Source organism: Phlebotomus papatasi, chromosome 3 (assembly GCF_024763615.1).
Source record: "Phlebotomus papatasi isolate M1 chromosome 3, Ppap_2.1, whole genome shotgun sequence".
Classification (NCBI taxonomy): domain Eukaryota; kingdom Metazoa; phylum Arthropoda; class Insecta; order Diptera; family Psychodidae; genus Phlebotomus; species Phlebotomus papatasi.
In genome coordinates, this window is record NC_077224.1 from 83362368 (window position 1) to 83388471 (window position 26104).

At 32.6% G+C, this 26104-nt stretch overlaps 1 protein-coding gene across 9 annotated transcripts in view; it reads right to left on the reverse strand.

Annotated features, from left to right (window-relative positions):
• Window positions 1-26104, reverse strand: part of LOC129806091 (insulin receptor substrate 2-B) — a 326272-nt gene that overhangs the window by 15220 nt on the left and 284948 nt on the right. For 4 of the 9 annotated variants that reach the window (XM_055854428.1, XM_055854426.1, XM_055854424.1 and 1 more), the window contains one exon: window positions 1584-2198. The exons of 3 other annotated variants lie outside the window; for them this stretch is intronic. In XM_055854428.1, the coding sequence (XP_055710403.1) occupies window positions 1584-2198 (615 nt within the window). Of the gene's footprint in view, window positions 1-1583; window positions 2199-21091; window positions 21230-26104 lie in introns of all 9 variants that reach the window. 2 more of the 9 variants (XM_055854427.1, XM_055854431.1) reach the window with 2 other exon arrangements.

Below are 26104 nucleotides of genomic sequence, written 5' to 3' on the forward strand. Positions count from 1 at the left end.
TGGCAAAATTATTGAAAACATTCTGGTCTATGTTTCACCCATATATCATCTTTCTGCCAGATTATTCAAATCCTTGATAGGGTAATGCCCTAAACACACTTACGACTTAAGCGGAGAGAAGGTTTAACGTAATTATAGTCAAAATAATGATCAGAAAACATTTTCAACAGTTTTTGACTAATCAGTCTCTTGGCTTATGCCGGATTAATTGCTTAGTTAGTGGAAAACTGTTGGGAATTTTGTCAAATCATTATTTTGATTATAATTACGCTAAGAGGTATCTCGACTTAAGTCGTAAGTGTGTCCAGGGCATAAGTGTGCCAAATTTCGGCATAGTTGCATGCAAGCGCCAAAGTCTCAAGTTTGATATGTAATATTCTTAATATAAACTAATTCTTTTTATTCCTTTTTCTTAAGGAGTGTTGCTTGAAACCTTGTAGACAGTTTATCTTCATTTTCTCTAAAATCATTCTTAATACATTTTAAAATTAATAAAAATGTAGACATAACTTTAGTGCCCTATTTCGGCCACCTTCATTCTCATAGTTCCTTGTCCTTCAGGAATTCTTCCAATATCATTTTCAAATATTTTTGTTTCTCGAAGCTACATTTTTTTGTATTTTTTGCATTGTGTAATCTCTAGAGTATGCAAAAACTGAAAATTTATGGAAATCCTAGGAATATAAAGGTGGCCGGAATTGCAAGCTGGTCGGAATTTGATACACTTACCCTATTTTGGTTTAAATACGAAATTTGTATGATTTCACGAATTTGATTCAAGATAACTGAATGGCGTCCCCCAGCTGATAAACTGATCTAGGCTTATCACTAGCTTTTATCATGAGACAGCTCAGTTACTTTTTCGAAAACTTTCGTAGTTATTCTCATGGCTAATTAAGCAGATATTAAAAACTTTTTCGGTGTTAAGAATTTTGAATGATTCAACGGGTTTAAAGAATCTTTTTCTCAATAAATTTATTAAAAATCTATTGAGTTAGTTAAAAGAAGAGTCCTTTTAGGACAATTTAATCTACATTTCCAGCATGTGGTTCATTTCGTAATCATTATTTTTTTACCATTATATCATCATCATCTGAAGAGTTAGTCTGGTGACTGTAAAATGCATCATTTGACACGATTTGAATTGAAAGGTAAGACATAGTAATTAGTGTTCATGTCTATGCAAATCAGTGGAAGGTTTTTTTTGCTCTCCATCGGCATTTGCATATTGATGGCATATCCCATAGATTATTATTCAGATCAAATATTTATGGGTTCATGTTCAGCCAATGAAAATGAACATGTTAATTGTTTTGCTGGTTTACCACTCACTCCTACGAGGTGAGATGATAAAAGCCTCTGGTGTGTGCATTTAATTATGTTTCTAACACCTTTGGCGCAAAGACTTTGCAAGGGATACCAGGGGAGACACAGACTTTTCTTAAGCATTCACACAAACACACGCGCACAACTTCCGGTGGAATTTTTTTTCTTGTTTTTTTTTTTTTTTTTTTAGAAGAAAAACTTATATGTAAATAAATAAGTAATAGGAGAACGAGGAAGAGTGTATGAGATATACGTACTCCTCGTCGAATTACTATTTCTTGCCCGTCGTATCAACAGAGGTGATCCCCCTGAGAATGAGGCCGAAGCTCCGGGGAATTTTCCCGTACTGATCTTCCTTGGTGCAAGATTCTTCACAATTTTCTCCTCACTGGCCTCACTGGCCAATGCCTGATCCTCCACAATACTCTCCATACTTGTCGTGGACATTTGGTGATGATGGTGAAGATGATGATGGAGTATCAGCTGATGATCGCGATTATTGTTCATTTCTGGACAATTGCCACCCGGACATCCAGCCGGTGGCAAGTGATTGTTGTTCATATGGACCCCATCAATACCCACGGGTGTGGCTCCATGTGGAATTCTGTGGGTACAGAGGGAATTTGGAGCCCCATCCGTGGGACAGGAGCAATTGACAACGCGAGTTTCTGGCCTTGGCATCGGCACAACGATGGCCGTCTCCTCAGTCAGTGGCAGGGATCTTGTCCTCTGGTGCACCGGCTGAATGCCTGACACCTTAGATGATGCAGATGCTGTGACAGAGGATGAGGACGGAGCGGCATTGAGCACTGCCGCTGCACATGGCAACGACAGTGCCCTTTGATGGCATGATGTGGACGCCGCAACCGCCGCTGTGAATTGAATAAGAAACGCAAATGTCGCGATTTTAGACAGATAGAGGCATCCCACACAAAATTGTCCTTACAAGAAACAGGACACAATTCCGTGTTAGCCCACAAAAAAACAAGGTAGGAAGAGAACCAGAAAGAAACGAAAACGACAGGACAGTTGGTGTTCAAAAGAAGGTAAAACACATCAACAGTTTCTTTGCAAATAGGAGTTTTCATCTTAGGTGCTCTATAGGGGAGACTTGTATTGGGTTATCTCAAGCACGTGCCTGGATTAGATTTAAATTTATTAGGTTCCATTAATCAATTGACATACGAGGAGAAATTAGTTATTCAAAATGCATTCATTATTATTATTGTACAGGAACCTAGATGGAACTAAGAAATTTCTATAGATCCTAGGTACAAGTAATTCAGATAGAGATTACTAAACATTTACGTAGATTAGGTTCCGTACTGAAACCAGTACAAATAATACTTAACGTTGACCAATAAATTATTCAAATGTGGAACTTAGAAAAACCTTAATCGCCTTATTTGGTTTTTAATACGACTTTGAAGATCATTAATTAATTCTAGGTACACTAAATCTTTACGTAGATGAGGTTCCGTACTGCAGTCAACTAATATTAATAATATTCAAAATGTATTTTGAGAAAATTATTTAAATGTGGAACGTAGAAAAACTTTAATCGCCTTATTCCTCTTTTAATACGATTTTGTGAATTATTCTTCATTTTATGGTCGCTTTTGAAATATGTTCTGTTGAGAAAATGAAATTCGATTTAACTTTTTAAAAGTTGACTCTAGAAAATAGAATCTATGGAAATTGATTAGGTTTCAGATCCCTAGTCTTAATAATTTTCTTTCAAGTCTTCAAGACTACGCTGGGAGACTTGAATGTAGATTCTGAATTCAAAGAAATACAAAACTAAAAACCGGTTATTTTTTAATTAGTTGTTTAGAAGAACCTAAATTATTTTCAAAATTCCTGGAAAAATGTGAAACCACTATTTCCGAATAAATGAATAACTTGAAAGACTTCAAATGGAATACCAAGTCTTAAAACGAATCTAGGTGAGATTTTTCTTAATCATGAATTCTGAAGACCCTATTAATTTCTTGAAAGTATTCTAGGGTCACTGATAAACGTTATTTCAGATCTATTACGTGTTTAGGTTAGGTTCATTTATTTCAATGAACAAATTAAGACAAAAATTCATTAAAAATGCTTCATTTTGTTTATCTTGTTTGTCCTAAACGTATGCTTAGTCTAGGTTGCACTCAATATTCAACAAGGTATATCTTTAAAAAGGGAACATAGAAGAAGCCAGAAGAATAAATGAACGACTAAAAAAATTTAAAGTAGATTCTTTAGCGTTAAACGGGTCCTGGATCGGATGAACCTAATAATTTCCACAGTCCTTGAAGAAAATTCTTTAGACTTATTACGTGCTTAGGCTAGGTTCTTTTCCTCAAAAAACAAATTAGGACAAAATCATTGAAAATACTAAAATACTAAATACTAGGTTCCATTCAATATTCGACAAGTTATATTTTAAAAAGGGGATCCTATAAGACATCAGAAGAATAAATGAACAAGTAGAAGAACTTGAAGATGATTCTTTAGCAATAAAATGGGTCCTGAATCGGTTGAACCTAATGATTTCCACAGTCCTTGATGGAAATTCTTTAGATCTATTACGCGGTTAAGCTAGGTTCTTTACTCAAAAAAAAAAACAAATTAGGACAAAATCATTGAAAGCACTAGCTTTTGTTTTTTTTCCTTGAATTGTCTTGTAATATATTGAAACTAGTGTTCAATCTTAAATATGTGCTTAGTCTAGGTTCCATCCTTTATTCGATAATGAAGACAGGTTATATATTACAAAGAGGAACTTAGAAGAATGTGAATCATTCTCTCGATCATCGAGTTAATTTCAAATTCATAATTCACAGAAAAATCATTGGACCGTTCTAGGGAATTGCATCTAGTTCGAATGTATTTAGGTTAGGTTCCGTATTTCCATTGAAAAGTAATTATAATAACGAGACTTTTTGTTGCTATTTTTCTTGTAGAATGAATTTGGAAGAATCTATATCGTATTTCTAATATTTGTCTCCTAATCCTAAAACCTAGGAAGCACCTAAATGGGAATAAATTCTCCAGCTGTTACTATAATGGTACAACCGTTATTTAGAAGAACATCAAAATATTTTTTTTTCTGGACCTTGGGTAAATTTTAAAACCCCTATTTGCAAATGAACAAATTTCAATAATAGTTTAAATTTTGAAAAAAATACACCACATCTAAGATAAAAGATTTAGAAAAAAGACATTTGATTAAATTGAAAAAACAATTTTGCAAAAACATTTAAAGCCAATTGGTGATTTTATAATGAAAAAAAATATGCAATTTAGATGAATCTGAGATGAATTTTGCCAATGATTTTCCTCCCTAAATATTTAAAGCCAATATGAGTAATAAGGGCGATATACTTATTATGTAAATAAAATATGCCATATAAGATAAATAGAGGCTTATTGCAAGAAGGAATTAGTACTGCAAAACGGCAAAGTATAGCAGCCACTTTAGAGGAAAATAAAACTTGTTACAACTCAGCTAAGAATTTAAATAAAGAGATTAAAATGTTAATAAGATGCCAATGATTGTTATGGAAGTTGTGAGTATGTGTATATGTGGAAAATTGTCCCATAAGAGCAAGATTATGCCTCTGATGAAGTATTTTCTCCATTATTCACTATCTTTTAGAAGCTTTTTTTCCCTTTCAAACTCCTTGGCATGTAGAGAGCTTTTCCCTTCAAATTCGCTTTTATAGAAGATTTTCCGGTAAATATGTATTCCTTTTTGCTCTTTTTTTATTTTCTTTCCTTTAGAGCACGAAAATAAAAGGCATAGAGACCATATTTTACAATATTCCTCCACACATGATTCTCTTTTATATTCCATTGCTGTAATAGCAATAATTTTTAACACATATCTCTAGGAATTATTGGTTCTATACAGAGTAGAATACAATATTGTCTCCCATCTAGCATCTTTTGCTCCAGAAGAAAATATCACAAATGTGAGGAAAATCTCAAGGGACTATTGCACATTTACAGCCTATGCAATTATATAATATATAACATATATTCCCTGTTACATCGATTTTTCTTGAAATGTACACTTAGAAGAAATAAGTGTTAAACTAACACTTTTTTCTGCTCAATTTTACCCCTTGTGAGATAATTCAAAAATCATTTCAACTACCTTTCTTAGCCATATTTATTTTTGAAATAGTCATAAAAGTTAACCTTACATTTGTGTAAAGTATTTTCAGATTTTAGCCCTACAAAAACTTAATTTAACCTCTATCCGGCTACCCGGCTAACAAAGATAAAATGTACCTAACGTAGTGTTGCAATAAAAGGGATTTTTTATGTTATTAAATAAGAGCCTTCATCAAGTGCATAAAATAAGTCCTTAATAAGTACTTATTAAGTACTTAAGTACATAACTTATGAGTTATAGTACCCGGCTAACACAAGGTAAGCTTCTAGCGCAATGCTGTTAATACAGGCATTGCCTATGCTCTTAAATAAAAAGCTTTCTCCAAGTAAACAAAATAAGTCCTTAATAATTTAATTAATCGTACTTAATAAGTACTTATTAAGTACTTAATTGCAAATTTTTTGGGTGACAGTACCTGGTTAACACAAAGTAAGCTATTACTAGCGCAATACTGTTAAACCAGTATTAACTATGCACTTAAAAAAAGGGTCGTGTCCAATCAAACAAAACAAGTCCTTAATAAGAACTTATTAAGTACTTAATTAAAAAAAAATAGCTGACAGTACCCGGTTAACAGAAGGTAAGATGCTATCGCAGTGCTCTTAATACAGGCACTGTATTATTATTATTTTCGGGATTTTGGCTTGTCGGGATTTTGGGCCCTTTCGGAACTTTGACTTTTCGGGATTTTAAAATTCGGGATTTTGACTTTTCAGATTTTTGGCTTTTCGGGATTTTGGCTTTCGGGATTTTGGCCCATTCGAGATTTTGGCTTTCGGGATTTTGTCTTTTCAAGGTTTTGGCTTTTCGGGATTTTGGCGTTCGGGATTTTAGATTTCGGGATTTTGGCGTTCGGGATTTTTGCGTTCGGCATTTTGGCCCATTCGAGATTTTGGCGTTCGGTATTTTGGCTTTCGGAATTTTGGCGTTCGGGATTTTGGCCTATTCGAGATCTTAGCTTCCGGGATTTTAGTTTTCGGGATTTTGACATTCGGAATTTTGGCTTTCGAGATTTTGGCTTTCGTGATTTTTGCTTTCGGAATTTTGACCGGAACCCGTCTAGGGCATTACTCTATCGGATTTCCAACATTATTATTTAAATTTCTGCAGATGGATTTCTAAACCTCATTCGGCACCGGTCGAAGGTACCTCAAAAGGAGTATGCGTGATCGGTTTAATGCAGCAACACGTTGATTTTGACAACGAGACAATTGCGAAAAATGCGAAAATATTTTATATCAGCGAAATAAAACAAATGTACTGAATTAAAAAATGTTTTATAACCTTTAGAGTAACTACTTAAAAATCGCTTGGCAGAAAGACCTTAATTAAGGACTTCTACAAAGGCCTTAATTAAGTACTTAAGGTACTAACTTCAGTTCCTAAGGTGTAGCAGGGTTATTTCAAAATTCATAATTATCCTGTAATCCCGAAAAGGGTAACTTTTACCCTCCTAAAGGGTTATTATAATATTCCTAAGGGAAAAAAATAGAAAATAAAGATAAATTATTTCAATCCATAATTAAGATTGATTGGGATAATTAAGCTGTTAATTCGACATCCTTTTCTTCATAGTGAATATATTGTACATATTTACTTAATTCCTTAGATGTTTTCATAGGAAATTCACAATTCTTTTGATGGCTTTTTTTTTCTTCTGAACTAAAATGTGCCACTTGATAACTAAATCATAATAAAAAAAGAACTATTTTTATGGATGATGCTTGTCCTAAGAGGCTCATTAAGCACTTTAACAATCACTTCAGGCTTATAGTGTGACAATTACACTCTCAGATTAAAAAAAAAAAGACTCACGAACCATTAAAATACTTAAAATGCACAACCATAAAATTGTCAATGAGTCTGATCAAATTTTCAGTATTTCCCTTTTTACGCCATCTAATGTCTTTTTCATTAGCACAGCCCTAATTTCAACATCAAAAAAGAATAAATGAGATCGTTAGGCACATTAATGTTGATATGAGACGGAAATTGTAATATTTCTGACTATTTTAAAATTGTTGAAAGAGGAATTTATTTAATTGCACATTCTCTATTCTTCTATTCGCCTAAAAAAAAGTTAACCAACTCTGTGTAGGGGAAAGAGAGGTATCTTCGGATGACTCATGCTTCGAACAACTCATTTTTTCCTTATGTTTTTAATGAATTTGATCCATTTTAATAGTAGATTTTAATAGCTAGTCCAATGGCTCAAAATTATTGAAAAAAAAATCCGAAGCTTGAATTGTGCGAAGGTAGCGCACGTTCCCCTAAGTCTGTTCATTCTCCTTGCCCCTTCGTAAGTGAAGGAGCATTTGCCAAAAGCAAATAAACAGTGTCTTAATTAACAAAAAGAAGTTAGAAAACCTTTACCATATCAAATTTATGGTAGCGGAAAATTGTGTTAATTCAAATTTTATAATTTCCACACTGAATTTTTCATTAAAGCATATTACATAAATCCACAATCAATTTTCTATCTTTCTTTATTTTTCTAATCTATCATTTTATGCCCCTCCTTTTAAGAGCATCCATTTATTATCTAATTATTTTGTTAATATTTTTCTTCAAAAAAATTTATTCTCAACATAACATTTTCAAGTCATAACATTAGAAGTGGTTCGTTGATTTTAATTAATACAAGAGGAAATAGCTTGAAAAGGAGAACTTTAAGAGGTATTACTCTTATCTTGCAAATTATAAAAGAAAAATAGTATGTATTGCTAATGCACACGCTTATTGAAACATATTTCTCTTGACGCACAGTGATGACGATTTCTTAATAACTTCTGACGCCCGTTAACCCTTTAATTGTTAGTTCCATAAATCATAAATCTAATATAATATTTTAGTAGTTTGAAAGGATAAGATTTTGCCATGGAATATCATAGCTTCGTGCGATCGTCATTAGTCGCGGTGAAGTCGAAAAACGATTTCCGTTATTTTGAATTTAAATTATACTAAAATCCGTAATTGCAATACGGATCAAGTTTTAGGACATTCCAATACCTCTCCCTTTCCTGTGATGGGATAAACTAAATGATACAGTAGACTTTCCCAAATTCGAGTATTTGAGACCGAAATGTCACCCGAATTCAAGAGATTTTTTTTTGTTTTCATACTCAGGGAGCACAGTCAGCTGAAAAATGCAGCGTTTTCGCCAAAAATATGCTGACCGGTCAGCAGTTCTCAAACAAAAAGTTATAAGCAAGTATGTGGAAATGGTACTGCTCAGTTGATTAGGAGGAAGTGCCCAAGTGCCCATACTTCGTACTCTTCCAAGCAAGCTTCGTAATGACTAAATTTTTCCTATGTTTCTCAATAAATGTGATCTATCACATCCATACAGTCGAGTTCCTAAAATTTGAGCTCCTAAAATTTGAACGACGGTTGAGTTCAAAATGTAAAATTTGAGGTTATGTGAAGAAAGTCTTGCGTGGAGTCTGAATTAGAACTATTTTTTTCTGGTGTTTCCTCAATATTATCGTATTACATTAATTTCAGCAACAAATTCTATTTCTTTAACAATAAATTAGGGTAAAGTGGTACAAGTTGGATGATGGTACAATATGGACAGGTCTTTTTGCCTTGATAAATTTAGTACTTCATTTTTATTTGTATATTTTTAATGCTTTAGTTTTATAATTTGGTTACTTGTACTTAAGAACAAATTTTGTACTGTATTTATGAAGATAAAAGCCATGTCCAACTTGTACCGGCGAATTGTCCAACTTGTAACACTAATTCCAAATTATATCACTTTACCCTACATTGATATATTCTCTAAAATTATCTTTCTTAAATTTGGGAAAGTGCATTTCACATGAATTCTGTTACGTTTTTGAAAATATTGTTCAAATTTGAGGAGTGAGAAATGTCATCTATACCCCTCGAAGGTTCAAATTTGAAGAACTCTACTGTATTTTGAAAACTAAGGGAAAGTGTCCAGTTTTTAAAATATATTGCGGTGTCACATTTATTGAGAAACATAGAAAAAAAGTTGAGAAAAAAAACGTTTAAACTTTGTAAAAAAGCAAGAAAATCAATCTTATGTTTCCTTTGAACATAACCTCAAAATTTACTTAATAGTTTTCGATCTATTTGTCACATTTAGTTAAAGTTTAGATTAAATAGAATTGCTTAATTTAGCGATTACCTTCATTACAATTTCCTATAAAGAATATTTAAGGTTAACCTTTTGAGCATAACCTTGCAGGGAAAGGTTTTGAAGTCTGGGATGGCAGAAATATCGTACCACAACATCCGGCATCCGGGATTTTGGTTTTCGAGAATTTTTAACTTTTTTGAATGTTAGACTTTTTGGATTTTGGCTTTCGGAATTTAGAACGTTTTAAGATTTTGGCTTTTTGAAAATTAAGACATTCGGGACTTTGGACTTTTTGGATTTCGGCCGCTTCGGGATTTTGGTCTTACGAGAATTTTGGGTTTGGGAATTTTGGTTTTTCGGGATTTTTGACTTTTCGTGACTTTAAACTTCTTGGATTTTGACGTTCAGGATATTGGGTCTTTTCTCCTTTTTGGTACTCGGGGTTTTGAACTTTTTGGATTTTGGCTTTCGAGATTTTTGCTTTAGGATTTTGGACTTTTCGCATTTTACACTTCTTGAAATTTTGGCATTTGTGATTTTGATTCTCGGAATTTTTGACTTTTTGGATTTTAGCGATCGGGTTTTTGGTTTACGTTATTATGGACTTTTTGAGATTTCGGCCTTTTTGGGATTTTGGTTTTTTCGGGATTTTGGCTATGGGGTATTTGGACTTTTTGCGATTTTACACTTTTTGAGTTTTGGCATTCGGTATTTTGGTTTTCGAAATTTTTGAGTTTTTGGGATTTTGGACTTTTTGGATATTGGCGATCGGGATTTTTGACTTTGAGAATTTCATATTTTGAACTTTGGCGTTTGGTATTTTGGCTTTTCGGGATTTTACACATTTTGAATATTAGCGTTCGGGATTTTGGCTTTTTCGGGATTTTAGCTTTGAATATTTTGGAGTTTTTGCGATTTTACAATTTTTGAATTTCGCCGAGATGATATTGGTTTTCGGAATTTTTGACTTTTTAGATTTTGTCGATCGGGATTTTGGCGTTCGTAATTTTGGTTTTCGGGATTTTTGACTTTGGGAATTTTCGTGCTCGGGACTTTGGCGTTTGGTATTTTGGCTTTTCGTGATTTTGGACTTTTTTGAGATTTCGGCCCTTTCGAGATTTTGGCCTTTTCTTGATTTTCGCTTAGAAGATTTTGGACTTTTTGCGATTTTACACTTTATGAATGTTGACGTTCGGGATATTGGTTTTCGAGATTTTTGACTTTTTGCGATTTTGGCCTTTGGGATTTCTACCCAAGAAGCAAAATAGCTGCCTTATAGAACCGAATATTAAACAAGTTTTTTAGTACACTTTTAAAAGACTTAAAGTGAGAATTTTCTGCTGAAATTCCTATAGAAGCTCTTAAGATCCTTAATAATGCTCCACTTTACTTATAGTAATCTCAGTGATGGAACCAGCAGCGTTATAAGCAAATAAAAAGATTTTTTGTTCTATAATGCCTTACTTGGGGAATTCTACAAGACTATATTGAGAAAAAATTGCTTCTTGGGTAGCCTTTTTGGATTTTGGCGATCGGAATTTTCGCTTTGGGAATTTTGATTGGAACCCGTAATATATATATGTCGTTCAATGCTTCAAAGCTATTTCAATAGGGAAACGTATATACGACAGATCTTTTTGCTCTAAGTTAACGCACACATGGGTCAGATTCTTCAAGAAAAATAGGAGGAATCGAGTGATACAATTATCCTATCATCTGAAACTTAAAAACCTTTCCCCTTACACTATCCAAGTTTCTATCACTCTTCCTAAATTTGCTGATACAGTTTAATAAACAAAAGGACTTCTGTCCATGATACTAAAGGGTTAACAATATTCCTAATCAATTTTTCTGTTGGTTTTCACCTCAGAATCACACACGTAACAATTGAAGGCTGCGTCAACAGTTCTCATGAAAATTGCACTTAAAATTTTCCGCGGAAAAGGTAAATTTCCCCGAACGGCAACTCGTGTGCAATTTGGCGGGAAATGATAAGGTGTTTGGAGGAAGTGTAATAGATATGAAGGGGGATGGATTGGGAAAGATATTGCAATAATTTTTTATTTTTTCAATATATAAAATAAAACCCATATTTTCCCGAGTGAACGCGTGTTGCTCAAGTTGAATTAAAAGTATACATACTTCCCAAGCAAATAATGCGAGTGGAGGAAATTAATAAAGCATTGTGGCGCCTTTTAGGTGTTTGTAAACAACAGCGTGTCAGTCCATGTGTCAGTCAATTTGTTCAGCTCATAATTATATATTGTAGCATGGAAGAATTATAATATTTTTCTCCATATATTCTCGCACTTTTTTTTTTCCTACTTATTATTTCCCTCTCCCATATTTAGCACAAGATTCTTTGGCTTCTTAGCTTATTTTTTTCCCCTTGTACTCTTGTGGCTCCCACTCTTCCTCAAGTACTGCACAAGAACATATTATTTACTCAAACACATCAAATGGAAAAATTATGAGGCATGATGGGAAAAGACGGAGGAAGTTCTTGTGCAGAGAAAAAAAAACAGCAGAAGTATCTCTCATTGAGAAGGGCGAGAATGAATCATTGAAAATAATTCGCGATATGGATCAGAGTTGAGATTTTAGTGCTCTAAAGCTACAGAGAGAACAATGTAATCCCTAAATCTTTCGATATTGGAAATTTAGAGGACAAACGGTGAGTGACATGGACTTGGGGTTTTCAAGAAAGTGTCTCCTTCATCACTAACATAAGCTGAGTTATTGCCTACGTTACACATTTTTTTAGGGACAACTTTGATAAGGTCCTGGAGAGCGTATTTCCTGACCGATTGGGGTAAATTTGAATTTATTAGAAAGGCCTTTAAATCCCGAAGAAAGTTCATTCTGTTTCGAAAGTTATAAAACCGAGGACTAGTTTTTTTTTTTTAAATTAAAAAAAAACATACCAAAACCATAGGAACGTTTCTGGACTGGAATTACAGAAAAATATACAAGGAACATGTAAATATTTCTAGAAATACGGGAATAGGGGAAAGTAGCCTACCTTTGAATTCGACAGCCTTTGAATATTTTAATTTTTCTCTTATTTTGTAAACAAAAACCCTATTCTCTTAACTATAGTCAGTAGAACTAATTATTTTCTATTAACTTCAATTAACAAAATAGATTTTTTTTCTTTGGGAAATAAGAGAAAATAATAAATGTTCAAAGGCTGCCGCAATCAAAATCAGACAACTTTCCCCTACATTTAATAAATACGGAAATTATTTTACTAGAAACCCTGGAATGTGTTTCAAATCCCATAAATACAACTAAAAAAACATAGAAACGTTTCTAGGATCATGGAATGACTTACAAAAAAAACATGTAAACGTTTCTAGAAATGAATAAAGAATTTCAATAAATACCGAAGCGAAATGTCTACGGAAACACTGAAATGTTTATAGAATCACGAAAACTCATACAAAAAACATAGAAACATATATTTAAACAGAAAAAAATATGCAGGAAACACGGAAACTCGTTAAAGAAACATAGAAAAGTTTGTAGAATCGTAGAACAACTTATGAACAACATATTCACGTTTCTGAAAAGGAAGAATGATATTCAATAAACACGGAAACCGCTGAAATGATTCCAGAATCACGGAAGTTCAACCAAGAGACATATGAACGTTCCTAGAATCACGGAACAGCTTACAAAAACTCTGTAAGTGTTTCCAGAAATTAATGAACACAGAAGCGTATATTGGAACGTTGAAACGTTTCTTGAATCATTAAAAAGCATTAAAAAACATCGAAATGTTTCTATAATCAGGGTAACTCTCTTGAGAAACATGTAAACGTTTCTAAAATGACGGTAACTCCTTTGAGAAACATGTAAACGTTTCTAGAATCACGGTAACTCCTCTCAGAAATATGTAAATGTTTATAGAATCACGGTAACTCCTTTGAGAAACACGTAAACGTTTTCAGAATCACGAAATCTCCTCCGAGAATAAACATTTCTAGAATCATAGAACGGCTTACAAAAGAAAACGTTAATGTTTCGAGAAATAAACATGGGAGCGTTAATAGAAACGCCAAAGCGTTCTTTAAATCACGGAATCACATCCAAGAAACATAGAAATGTTTCTAGAAATAGAGAAACTCCTTTGAGAAACATAGAAACGTTCCTAGAATCGAGAAACGCCTTACAAAAAACCGTAAAAGTTTTCAGAAATGAAGAAAGGCATCCAATAAATACTGTGGCGTATACTAAAATGTTGAAATATTTCTTGATTCATAGAAATGAATCTAAGAAACAGAAATATTTATAGAATGTATAGAATCATGGAACGACTTACAAAACAAAATGTGAATGTTTGCAGAAATGACGAAAGCCACTGAATGAACCTGGAAGCATATATTGGAACGCTGAAACATTTCTCGAATTATGCGTTTAAAAAACATAGAATCATGAAACAGCTCACAACCGTAAATATTTCCAGAATGACATTCAATAAACATGGGAGCGTCAATATAAATAGTAACTCCAGCCAAAGCGTTCCTTGAATCACGAAATCTCTTTAAAAAAAACACTGAAATGTTTCTAGAATCACAGAAACTCAACCAAGAGATATAGAAACGATCATAGAATCAGGGAACAGCTTACAAAAATAACCTTAATATTTCTATAAATGAGAAAAAAAAACAATCTAAAATACGGAAGCGTCTATAAAAAGTCTAAAACGTTTCTTGAACAACAGAAATTCATATAAGAAACATAGAAAGATTTCCTAAACTCGTGGAAGCTCAACCTAGAAACAGAAAATGGTTTTCATTCAATCCAGTAGAAATGATAACGCTTATGAAAAAAACTTTTCGAGAATTACTGAATGTTATCCAAGAAATCGTCGGTTGCACCAACTATTGTCGTATCTGCATTTCGTACAAGCGACGATACAAATGTAACCTTTTGCATGAAATGCTGACAAAAAAGAAATACAGCAGCGATGCGCAAAAACGGTTTGAAACCGAATAAACGTCAAAATGAAGTTTGTTCAGGTAGTGTTTTGACCGTTGACGTACAAGTTTCATTTGACGTTTGTTGAGTTTCAAACGGTTCTTGCACATCTCTGAAATACATGTACGAGAACGGTTGATGTAACCGACAAAATGTAATGTTTTTAGAAACGGAGAAATTCACCCAAAATCACAAAAGAAAGTCTAATACAAAAAATATGTTTCAAGAAACGCAGATGACATGTCACTGTTTTTGTATTAGGGTAAAATGGGGTAATTTGGAACCATTTACAATTTGGGACATTTGAGATTTTCTCACCGTTTTAGAAATTCAAAAGGAAGAAAAGCTGTTTCTGTTCTTCTTAGTCGCCTCTTATTTCTCTTTCGCGGTCTTTGTTTTCTCTCTGCTCATATGAAACAATGAGAAAGTCTCAAATGTCCCAAATTATAGGTTCCAAATTGCCTCATTTTACCCTATATGCTGTTTTTTTTTGTAATAAGTCGTTAATTCAAATGAACCGTTCAAATGTAATACCCATCGAGCACAATTAGCTGAAAAAGGCAGCGTTTTCAGCATATTTTTGCTGAATTGCTCAGCAAAAATATGCTAACTGGTCAGCAGTTCTCTAACAAAAAGTGCTAACCAAATGGAAATGGCACTGCCTTGCGAGTGTCGTTTTAAGATCAGCAGAATTGTGACGAGTGTTTTTGGACAAGATAATCTTTTCTTCAATCTAGTGCTTTCGAAAGGTATATTTTTTCCCCAAAAGACCCGATAAGAAATCTCAAGATGAAATTAATATGTGTGTCAAGAGGGAAATCAATTTGCAATCTTGGGAATTGTCTCTTGGCGAAAAAAAAAATCCGAGAAAAACCTCAATTCTCACGCACAAATGATATAAGCAATCAGTGTAAATGCGAGTTGGTAACAAGAAGAGGAAAACACATTGGTGAGATTGGGGTGTGCGAGGGTGGAAATGTCAGGGCTAATTTTGAAGCATGTGAACATATTCACGCAAATGCATCAACAATGTCAGGGTTTCTCTGTTAACTTTTGCAAAGGGAAGGGAAAAATGAAAAATATGATATCCCCCCGCGTCCAGGAAAACTGTGCAATCCATGCCACAGAGTCAGCCACCCAAGAGTGGCATGCTCTAGAATGGTGTGAAGTGCATTAAGTGCATAGAGCTGAGACACAAAATAACAAAACATTGAAATTTATGATGATGACGTTGGAATTGTGACTTTTCCCAACTTAATTATTAACGTCAACATTACTGCTTTTGTGGACAAATGTGCAATTTTTTCCTTCAATGACTTTTCCTTCTCTGCAAATGTTCGCCAAAGTGCGCAAAAAGGGAAAAAGTTTTTAATTTGCCATACAATGGAAATTGCTCATTGAATTGTTTGCTTATTTCTTTTCATTATTAATTGCACTTTATTTGTTTTTCTCTTTGAACCACTTTTTTTTTCTTCCTCTTTTTTCTAACATTTTCTGTCGTCTTTTTTCTTGCCAACCCATGTGCTTCCTCCGAGATTATCAATTTGATATCAAATTCGCATGATACCATAACATCACAGAGTGAGAAAAAAAGATCATCAAAACTTCCGTTGGTAAGTTCAAGGAAAAACTAATGCTTATAAAACTTGCTTCAGCAAAAACCCAGCAAAATTCAGCAAGAAAAGCACCCAAAGGCACTCAAAAACTGATAAGAAAAGGTCATTAAAAGTGCAATTGAAAAATTTTAGAGCAAAGAAACGAGAGAGTAGAGAAATTTTCCCCCCAGAGACAAAGTGTTTGGAGATTATGGGTTTGCCAATATAAATCACTATCGATTTTAATGCAAATGTTTTATGTGAGTTACTGGTTTTGTTTTTCTTCTTTCGCTGCACAAGGGCATAAAATCTCGATAACAGTTCCATTTTTGCATGAAGGTTTTCTTTTTTATTTTCATTTTAAATCCTCCCCCTACTTCCTTCTATAATCAGCATAAAAAACCCCAATTAATTTTTAATGCTATGTTACGCTATGTTCGTGGCAAAAAAATCTGGATGGGGTTTTCACAAAAGTGCATTTGTTGATTTTAAATTTTGATTTCTTGATTATGTGAACCACTGGTAACCAAAATTCCGAAATAGCTAAAATCCCGATATATATTAAAAGTCCAAATTTTTTAACCAAAATAGGGGTTAAAATTACACCGGAATTTAACACGAACCCATATAACTTGAACACATTAATTGAAAAAATAATTTACAAAAAAAATTACTAAAAAAGTAAAGCAATAATTTTTATACTACACTGAGAGAAAGTCTTTAAATAAATTAGGGTCGAAATAAGTGTTGAAATAACTCCACAATGCCGGAATGAGGCTTAATAGGACACTCAATCCCTACACTGAGAGAAACCCGAAAAAGTTAAAATAACATTCCGAAAATGTTAATTTTACCCTGAAATTGATCCGAAAACGGTGTAAATATTACCCTTTTTAGGTGTATTAGGGGTTAAAGTTACCCTTTTTCATGTTATATCTACCCTTAAAAAGGTGTAAAATTAACATTAAAAAATGTTGATATATTTTTACACCTAAAAAGTGTTAAAGTTACGAGGAAAAAAAGTTAATCGCACCCACCTTTTTTTCAGTGAACAGTAACCTCTTTCACTTTGAAAAATATTTTAAAAATAATAAAACAAGTAATTTATAGTTGAAATTCAGTTAGTAAAATCAACAAATATCATATTTAAAAAAAAATCCCATCCAGACTTTTCAGTGTAAATTTGTGTACTATGCCCTGTGTTCCCTTTTTTTCTACAACCATAAAAAAGAACTTGTAGCACACTCTAATTTTCAATATTACATGTTCATTGATGAAATTAAAGATGCTATAAAACTATAATTATCCTTAATTGCTTTTACGACTTAACACATGACAAATCATGGTGGAATAGCCTCATATATTTGTAACAAATTGAGTGATTTTCATTCTTTTCAATTTCTTTTTTTTTTATTTCTTTTATAACTTCTCTGTCATTGATATTCTCCAAATTGGCGCCATCAGACGAAGTTGTAAACATTACAAGAGTCTCTTCATGAGACAACATAGAGTTGTCTAGTATTACTCAAATAAAACAGTAATATTATTTAATTGGGACATTGAGTTGGATTGTAAGAAAGCGCATCTTAATCACACAATTTTGACACATCAAGTGTATATGGATGATGCAAAGTGAATGATAGTGTGGTGAAAGGAATGTTGTAAATATATTCTAATGAAAACAATTTACATCTCTCAAAAAAAAACTTATAATAAATAATGCTCTCGTCCCAGAGTGTATAAAGTGTTAATAAAGCATAAATTTTTGTTTGTGAAAATTGAGTTCAACACTACAAACAAATGCCAATCGGAGAGGTCAAACTTTTCTCCCATTTCATCAATTTACACAGTGTGATTTCTAAGGAAATTTTTCATTATTCTCAGCACATTTTATCCCTCTATTCTCACTGTTGGAGAGTCTTTTATTTTCTAAATTTTTAAAATTAATTAATTAGTAGCTTATTAGTAAAAAAAAAATATTTATAAAAATCTAAAAACATTTTTAAATTCAAGGGAATTAATTTGAAATAAAGGTCTTTTAGTTCGCCATATTGGAAACCTGCTAATTGTTTTGTCCTGTACTAAAACTAGTAAAACTAACCTCAATTCTGAGACCGAGATTAAAAATTTTGAAGTACTAGAAGTACTCAATCTTAACTTAAACTTTCGAAATATTTATTAATTTTTTGTTTTATAAATTTTTCCGAAAAGATTATTTTTTAAGTCAAAATATCTTGGTAATGCTCAATTGTTTTATTTCACTTCATCTCGAATCAGCTAAATTGAAATAAATTATATCAGGAAATCATGTACTAAAAAGCTTTGTACTAAACACTTTTTAACACAAGATATTTAAAGAATTATTCTTATGTTAAGGACTTTAAAAACAGAATTTAGCTAAATATAAATATTTTTAGTACACAGATGTACTAAACCATATAAACAATGTTTCTGCTAAATTGTTGAATGGTTATTGTATTTATCCCTAGCTTTTGTAAAAGTTCAATTTGTTTGTATATTGTTTGAAAAGAAAATTTTGCTAAATATAAATATTTTTAGTACAATATTTCTGCTAGATTGTTGAATCGTTATTACATTTATACCTAGCTCTTGTATATGTTAAAATAATTGTTTGTATGTTGTTTAAAAACTAAATTTCGCTAAATATAAATATTTTTAGCACACAGATGTACTAAACCGTATAATGAATGTTTCTGTTAGACTGTTTAAGTGTTATTATATTTATCCCTGGCTTTTGTAGATGTTAAAATAATGGTTTTTAAGTTATCTAAAAACAAAATTTCGCTAAATGTAAATATATTTAGTACACAGATGTACTAAACTGTGTAAACAATGTTTATGCTATGCCAGATTGCTGAAACGTTATTACATTTATCCTTAGATTTTGCAAAAGTTAAAATAATTGTTTGTACGTTATTTAAAAACAAATTTTCGCTAAATAAAAATATTTTTAGTAAGCAGATGTACTAAACGGTATAAATAATGTTTCTGCCAGATTGTCGAAGTGATATTGTATTTATCTCTAGCTTTTGCAGATGTTAAAAGGATTGTTTATACGTTATTTAAAAACAAAATTTCGCTAAACATAGATATTTTTAGTACACAGATGTACTAAACCGTATAAAAAATTTTGCTTCCAGATTGTTAAAGCTTTATTATATTTATCCCTGGCTTTTGTAGATGTTAAAATAATTGTTTGTATGTTGTTTAGAAACAAAATTCGGCTAAACATAAATATTTTTAGTACACAGATGTACTAAACCGTGTAAACAAAGTTTCTTCCAGATTGTTGAATCATTATTATATTTATCCTTGGCTTTTGTAAAAGTTCAAATAATTGCTTGTATGTTGTTTGTGTTGAAAACTTGGATTCTATTAGTGTATTATTGCTCATGTGACGTTTGTCAAATTTGACACACCAAAGTTATTACAATGACAATACAATGAATGAAATTGTGTATTTATTTTACTTTGCAATGTTTGATAAATTCCTTAAGAAGTCTGTGATCGTAAAACATGAATTTTCTGATAAGAATCTCTACTCTTTTGTACTAATTCATTTTCAATCTCGCGATCTGTACTAAAAAATGGATAGGCAAGTTATCACCTCAGAGCAAACAAGTTCAATATGACTGTAGAATTTAAAGGTTCCACAAATTTGCGACACAAAATTGAACATTTCCAGTATTTTCTTTCTTTTTTAGTACATACGAAAAAAAACTTTGCAAAGCAATGACCCACAGAGGGTTCGCCATAAAATCGTTGGACAGAAATTTCAATTATTTACAGTTTAGCAGTATTAACAAAACTAGGGGAAAGTACTCTTCCTTCGAACGTTCATGCCTTTGAATAATGTGAATTTCCTTTTATTTTTCCTAAGAGATTTACACATTTTTAATAAATATTAGTTAGCTTATCATCAATTATTGATAATTATGTGATAATTGTGTATAAGTCTCTAGTAAAAATAAAAGAAAATTCACATTATTCGAAGGCATGAATGTTCGAAGGGAGAGTACTTTTCCCTATATTTGCTTTTAGTACACTTTAGTACATATGCAGTGAAAATCGTTCACAACATATTATTGAACATTTAGCGGAGTTTTTAGTGGTTGCCGCAGAAATTGAAAATAATTCGACTTCCACAAAGTGTATTTCGGACTGACAATAATGTCTCTAGCATGAATTTCATTAATTCTGCTTTGACAGCCAAATTTTTTATATGTGCATTAATCAATGTTCTGGTGATTTTTTCCTTTCATCGTGCCCTAAAACTAAAATTATATTGAACTTTAGAGGTTTAATTTAGATTTTAAAATTGTAAAATTACATTTGCTGCCCAATAGGGTTTCCAATACGAATCCCTGGATCCTGAAATCTGGATTTCGACCCATTTTAGGATCGGGATTAATTCCGGGAGCGATTCATTGACAAAAGTGGGTTCCTGGGATCCCGAAACTCGGGATTGAAATATTTTATTCTCGCGATCACGAATTTTGAAAAATTCCGGGATTTTGGAACCCCTACTGCCCAGGTAATTTGTATTTATTTTTAGTACATTTTAGTACATGTGCAATAAAAGTTGTTTTAAGCACAGTACTCGAGTTTTTGATGAATTTTTAAGTATTTAGCGTAATTTATTGTGATTTCACGTACCAAATCGATTTAGTACAGGTTCTTCCAGAGAGTTTTTCGTTTATCCATCTGGTTTATTGGTCGTTTTCCGGTAATTTTTCTTAGTGAAAAGTTTTATATCAACACAGAGACTCTCAAACGTGTTAGAACAGAGGGTTAGAAGTGGATATGAGTAACAAAAACAATAAAATTAAGAGATTTGAGTTAAAGAAAAAAAGATATATAAAAGAATGGGTGCTAGAGCAAAATTAATGGTACCTGACACCGAATGACGCCTTTGCGCCATCAAAGGGCGCAATGGGGCTGTCGAGGGATACTGCGGATTGTAAGTAGTTCTTGTTATAGCAGGAGTAGTTGTTGAGATGATAGTAGAGCAATTAGAAGTGGTTGACATGACTGTAAGAAAGCAATGGTTGGTTTTTTTTGGTATTCTCCATCATTCGCATCTCTCTGTTATAAACTTCACCACATTCTTCACAAAAGGAAAGACAATTAAATACAAAATTGAAGCAGGGTTAGAGACAAGGAAAAAATAAATTTAAAAATAGAGGAAAAAAATGCTGAAAATTAATTAAATTTAGGGATAACTACTGAGGATTTTTCTTTCAAAAAAACAATTTCCAAAAAATTTGAATGCAATAAAGATAGTTCCTAAGAAAGTTCTAAAAGAAGAATTTTCTATCTCTGATATCTTTCTCCCTAAAGTTAAATATCTTCAATGTTAGATTTTTTCTGCTATAACTAAGTTATCCAGAGCAAGAGAGGAAGATATAAGGGAAAAACAGCGACCACCTGATGCCCAAATTCAACTGGAGCATCATTTACAAATAGCCAAAAACGAAAATTGGAAAAGTTTTTCACGATATTCCGGGAATAATTTATTTCTTTCATATGTGCCTCACCAACTATATAGCACAAATAAACACATGAGAAATAAATTAATCTTGGCCTTCTTCTAAACTTTCCTCCAATCCCCAATATATATCCGTTCTTATATTTATACCGGGGATTAATAATTCTTTTGCATCACATATGGAACATGGAAAATACTCATTCTCTCACTCTCTAGCCTAAAAAAAAAGCATTTTCACATCGGAATATCCCTATCTGCACATTCTCTCTATAGGGAACAACAAAAAAAAGAGGAATTTAATTTAAAAAGAATTATAAAAACTTAAGATTAAGATAAAGAAGATCATTCTTGGAAAATTTGCATATAAATTTGTAGAAAGCACTTCTTGCATGCACGTGTGTATATGGGATATTCAAGCGAAGTATTGAGTTAATTGCTCAAAATCATGCTAACATTTGTCTTTCTCAGAAAACCAAAAAAAACATCAACAAAAAGAATAAACTTTCTAAAAAAAATATATATGAAACATTTCCTAGACAAAACTCTCTTGGCAATTTCCATGTCAAGAGAGGACAATTTTCCCTTATTTTCCCGCGAAAACACTTTTAAACTATTCAGAAGCTTCTGACAAGAGACACTTGTGACAATATTACCCTGGTGAATTAACATTTTCTCATAGAAATGTGATGTTTAATGTTTAGGCAGTGTCATGTTCTTGTAAGAATTCTACTTGACCCATAATTTAATATTTTATGAGGTAATTCGAAGAAATTTAACCCTCAAAAGCGTACATGAAAAATTTCCGTGGGAAGAACTTCTCAAGAAGACAAGATGTTACACTTTGATTACCATTCAGAACCTCATTCTTCAACACAACACTTTAATTTCTTAGAATGTTCAATGCGAGAAGAGGTTATGTTGAAAATTAACCTCAAAATGACAGTACAGTCGAATTCCGCAAATTTAAACGACGGTTGCATTCAAAATATAAAATATGACGTTATGTAAAAGAAATTTTGCATGGAATCTGAATTAGAACCATTATTCTGTGGTGTTTCCTCAATATTATCGTATTATATTAATTATCTCAACAATTAACACCTATTTAACAAAAAATTCAATTTAAAGAATTCTCTAAAGTTATTTCCTTATGGCTCCGGCATACCTTTTAGATCAGGAAAATTTCATGTAATCGAAATTCACACATCTTTCTTTCTCAAACGTTTTGAATATGTCTGTCCCACTCTTTCAGACTCTTCTTCTTCATTTAAACATTAGATCAATTTGAATTTAGTTCAAACTAATTTTGAGCGCGAAAAAAGAAAAAAGAAAGTGATTCGAATTTTGATTTCATGAAATTTTCTTGGTCTAAAAGTTCTGCCGGACCCATTAATTTAGGAATGGTGAATTTTACATGAATTCCGTTACGTTTTTGAAAATATTGTTCAAATTTGAGGAGTGAGAAGTCATCTATACCCCATAAATGTTCAAATTTGAGGAACTCTACTGTATTTCAATGGTCTAAAACAGAGAAGAACCGTTTGAAACCGAACAAATGTCAAATAGAAATTGTATGTCAATGGTCAAAAAACTACCTCTAGGTGAATTCTGTAACAGTATGACAATGTCATATGACAAATTGCGTTCGAATCTCAGGAGAGGGGAATTTTGTAACCCTGTGAAGTAATAACCTGTCAAAATTGATGAACACCTCACTAAAGTGATAGCAAAAGAGATTCTGTTGGCTATATAGAACCAAGTGAGTCCGACAGCCTTACATAAAATAGAAGAAGAAGAAGAAAAGAGATTCAGTAACTTTCGATAGCTTCACGTGACAGAATCAGTTTGAGGTTATCTGCTTCACTCGTCGATTTTTCGGTGAAGATAATGTTATCACTCGGTGAAGCCAGTGAAAAGTTTTTCCATATTCAGCTTAAAAACCAACACTACATCCTTTCTAATACTCAATTCTACTATTTTCCATAGTTACTTATTTGAAATTTTGATGAAAATCTTAAATTTACTGAAAATTGTAATACACTTTCCCTATCACTTCATGCAAAGTTACAGAATAACTTTTCTAGCAGTCGTGAAGTGGAGCTAGTGAACATTTCACTAGTGAATCGTTCACTAGTGAAGCGTCCTCAGAGTTAGAGAATTCCTACCGAGGGGTTAGATTATGTAAAAATCGTGAAGGTTCACTGGTGAAACGTTCACAAGTGAATGATTCACCGCTCGCGTTCACAACTGCTAGAAAAGTGATTATGAATGAGCGGGGGACTCAGCTGCGGTGAAAAACTTCTAGAGTGAATTCGAAAACGTCAAAACTCATTGATCTTATTCAGTGGTCATGTAGTTTCTCACCAATTTTCTCAATTTTCGACGATTTTTAGCAAAAATAGAGAGAAATTGGTGTTAAAACAATACAAAGTGTAAACAACCCCGTGACCAGTGTCTGTTATAGTAAGTGAGAAATTTTGTGAACACTTTCAATTTGTCCGGAAGTGAATACTCTATACGTGCCACGAAAACAGTGTGTTTCGATAAAGTATAATTTTGGCATTTTTTTGTATCAAATGCTTTATAAACTCAATGATTTCGAGTTACTTCTGGAGAAGTTAAGTTTTGGCATTCTAGCAAAATGCTCTCCATGAATGCAGTCAGTCACTTTTCACTCACAATCTGGGAATCGCAATTCTAGCAGCTGTGAAAAATCGGCCGTAAAATCTTTATTTTGATTTTCTCACTAGTGAGAGTATCACCAAATCTTAGAATTCATCCCCAGGCGTAGTTTTGCAATACGAACTTCTATCCGAAAAGAATTATTGTTCATCTGGCTTGATAAGTTTGTCAAATTTTGAGGTTGTGTGCTAACATAACCTCACTTTTTAAAAATATTTTTCTTTAATACAGGTTAATGTACTGCAAATTGTTGTCTGAAAGATTGTCTTGCTCACGAATATGTCATATGACATTGTCAGATAGTTAGAGAATTCCCCTACAGGATATGCATTCTCTAAAAGTATGATAATGTCATATGACAAGCTTCCCAATTTTTATGATAGAAATTCTGGAAATTCGAAAATCGAATTCATATCAATCATGGACAACTTCAGCTCTTCGTTGAGCTTTAGTCTTCACTGGCCTAAAAAGTTGTAGCGCTCATGAATTTGTCATATACTGAGAGTAATCCGAAAAAGTCAAAATAACATTCCGGAAATGTTAATTTTACCCTGCAATATTGATCCGAAAACGGTGCAAATATTATGCTTTTTAGGTGTATTATGGGTTAAACTTACCCTTTTTCATGTTAATTTTACACTTAAAAAGGTGTAAAATTAACATTAAAAAATGTTGATATATTTTTGCACCTAAAAAGTGTTAAAGTTACGAGAAAAAAAGTTAATCGTACCCTCTTTTTTTCTCAGTGTACGATTTCTTTTATTTTTGGTTATGCTTTGGAGGTAACCGAAATGTATATTTCGATCATAACTGCCTATGATCGAAAACAATGTCATCAGCGAATTTTTCAAGGGCTGATTTTAGCACGAGATCTTTAAGCTTAAGGCTAGATATTAGGCTTGGTATTTAAATTAAACTTGGAACCTTAGTTTAGTTCTTTTAAAAATAAAGCATTAGATCAGAAGAGTGGCAATTGAGCTCTGAAAAATGTAAAGTATAATCATAAAGAATTTTCATCCATCTGGCTTGAAAAGTTTGCCAACTTTTGAGGTTATGTGCTACCATTATCTCCTTTTATAAAGGACATGTGTTTCAATACAAATTAATGCGCTGAAAATTGCATTCGAATTCAGATCAATTTATTAACAGCTTCAGCTCTTCGTTGAGGTTTTAGCGGTTTTAGTGTTGACTGGCCTAAAAAGTTGTCTCGTTCATGAATTTGTCATATGACATTGTCAGATTGTTACAGAATCCACCTTCAGGTGTTCGAAAGGTTGTACATCAAAGTTTCAAGGGTAAAGAGCAGATTGTGAAGAATCTTAGCTAGATATTCAAAATTTTAGGAGTTAGAGCTACGTTACTAATCCTGTAGGGGAATTCTGTAACAATGTGACAATGTCATACGACAAATTTTTGTGATAAATTCGGGGACAGGATAACATTAAAAGCCAGTGAACATCGAATGGCCATTACAAGAAACTCCTTGTAAATTGATATGAATCCGTTTTCAGTTAAGTTTTCCGAATTTTCCACATAAAAAATATTAATTTTGTCATAGGGTGAAAGGAACGTCTATTGACACTTTAAGAACTCGTGTCAGCACCTATTGATACCCTACTCTGTACCATTTGGGATATGAAATTTGAACATCTCTGTTTATATAGTAAAAGGTATATTACAGAAAAAACGTTATATTACTTATATTTTACTAGATACATTAAATAATTTTCAACATT